Here is an 812-nt window from a genome sequence, read left to right as displayed (position 1 = left end):
CTCTGCTTCCCTCCCCGCCACTCCGACTCTCTCTCTCTCTCTGCTTCCCTCCCCCCAACCCCGACTCTCTCTCTCTGCCTCCCTCTCCCTGGTATCCCCCACCCCCAGCCCCGAGCCCGGTCTGGGTGCTGTAGTCCCCCCCCTTGGAGGGATGGAGGTGGGTGGGTGGGTGGGTTGGGGGGGAGCTGCCTACAGGGACTTGCGCTGCCTTTTCATGAAGGACAGGGTGTAGTCACTGGCTGAGCTCAGTTTCAGTTTCTTCATCTGAACCTGGGACTGTGCCGTCAGCTGCAGTTTGATGGCACTGGAATTAATCTTTAACGCAGTCAGCAGCTCCTTCATACCTTTCATCTTCTCACTGTGGAAGGTGACACAGGCTCCCCCTGGGGCAGGGGTAGGGGCAGGGGTAGGGGCAGGTGGGGGTGCAGCTGGCACAGGGAGGGGTACACTCCTCTGGCTGGGGGCTGAACGCCGGCGCTCCACAATCTTCTCAGACAGGAATTTCTTCATGGGAGGGGGCTCCTCGGCTTTCGACTCTCGGCGAGGCCCGCGCCTTCGAGCATCCCGGGAATCATCACTGTGCTGGTCATCATCCTCATTCGTCTCCGTCTCCTTCACAATGATTGTCACCTTGTGACGCACCTACAGCAAGCACACACCCAGTCAGGACCCAGCACAGAGCCAGTGGCCACTTTGCCACCAACCCCCACAACACCCCCACCACCAAATCTCCCTCTCCTCCCACTGCACCCTGTCTATCTCCCATCAGCGCTGACCCTCCGACAGTGCGGCGCTTCCTCAGCGCTGACCCT

General features: G+C 61.0%; 1 protein-coding gene across 1 annotated transcript in view; it reads right to left on the bottom strand.

Moving 5' to 3' along the window:
* Window positions 1-132: 132 nt before the first annotated feature.
* The window catches only part of men1 (multiple endocrine neoplasia I), a gene marked incomplete at its 5' end in the record, with an annotated part of 12,501 nt that continues 11,821 nt past the window's right edge, over window positions 133-812 (bottom strand). The window contains one exon of the mRNA XM_048593842.1: window positions 133-642. Within this exon, the coding sequence (XP_048449799.1) occupies window positions 190-642 (453 nt within the window). The remainder of the gene's footprint in view (window positions 643-812) is intronic.

Source organism: Rhincodon typus, unplaced genomic scaffold (assembly GCF_021869965.1).
Source record: "Rhincodon typus isolate 14 unplaced genomic scaffold, sRhiTyp1.1 hic_rhity00004199, whole genome shotgun sequence".
Classification (NCBI taxonomy): domain Eukaryota; kingdom Metazoa; phylum Chordata; class Chondrichthyes; order Orectolobiformes; family Rhincodontidae; genus Rhincodon; species Rhincodon typus.
The sequence above is the reverse complement of the archived record's forward strand: the minus strand, read 5'-3'. Positions and strand labels throughout refer to the sequence as shown.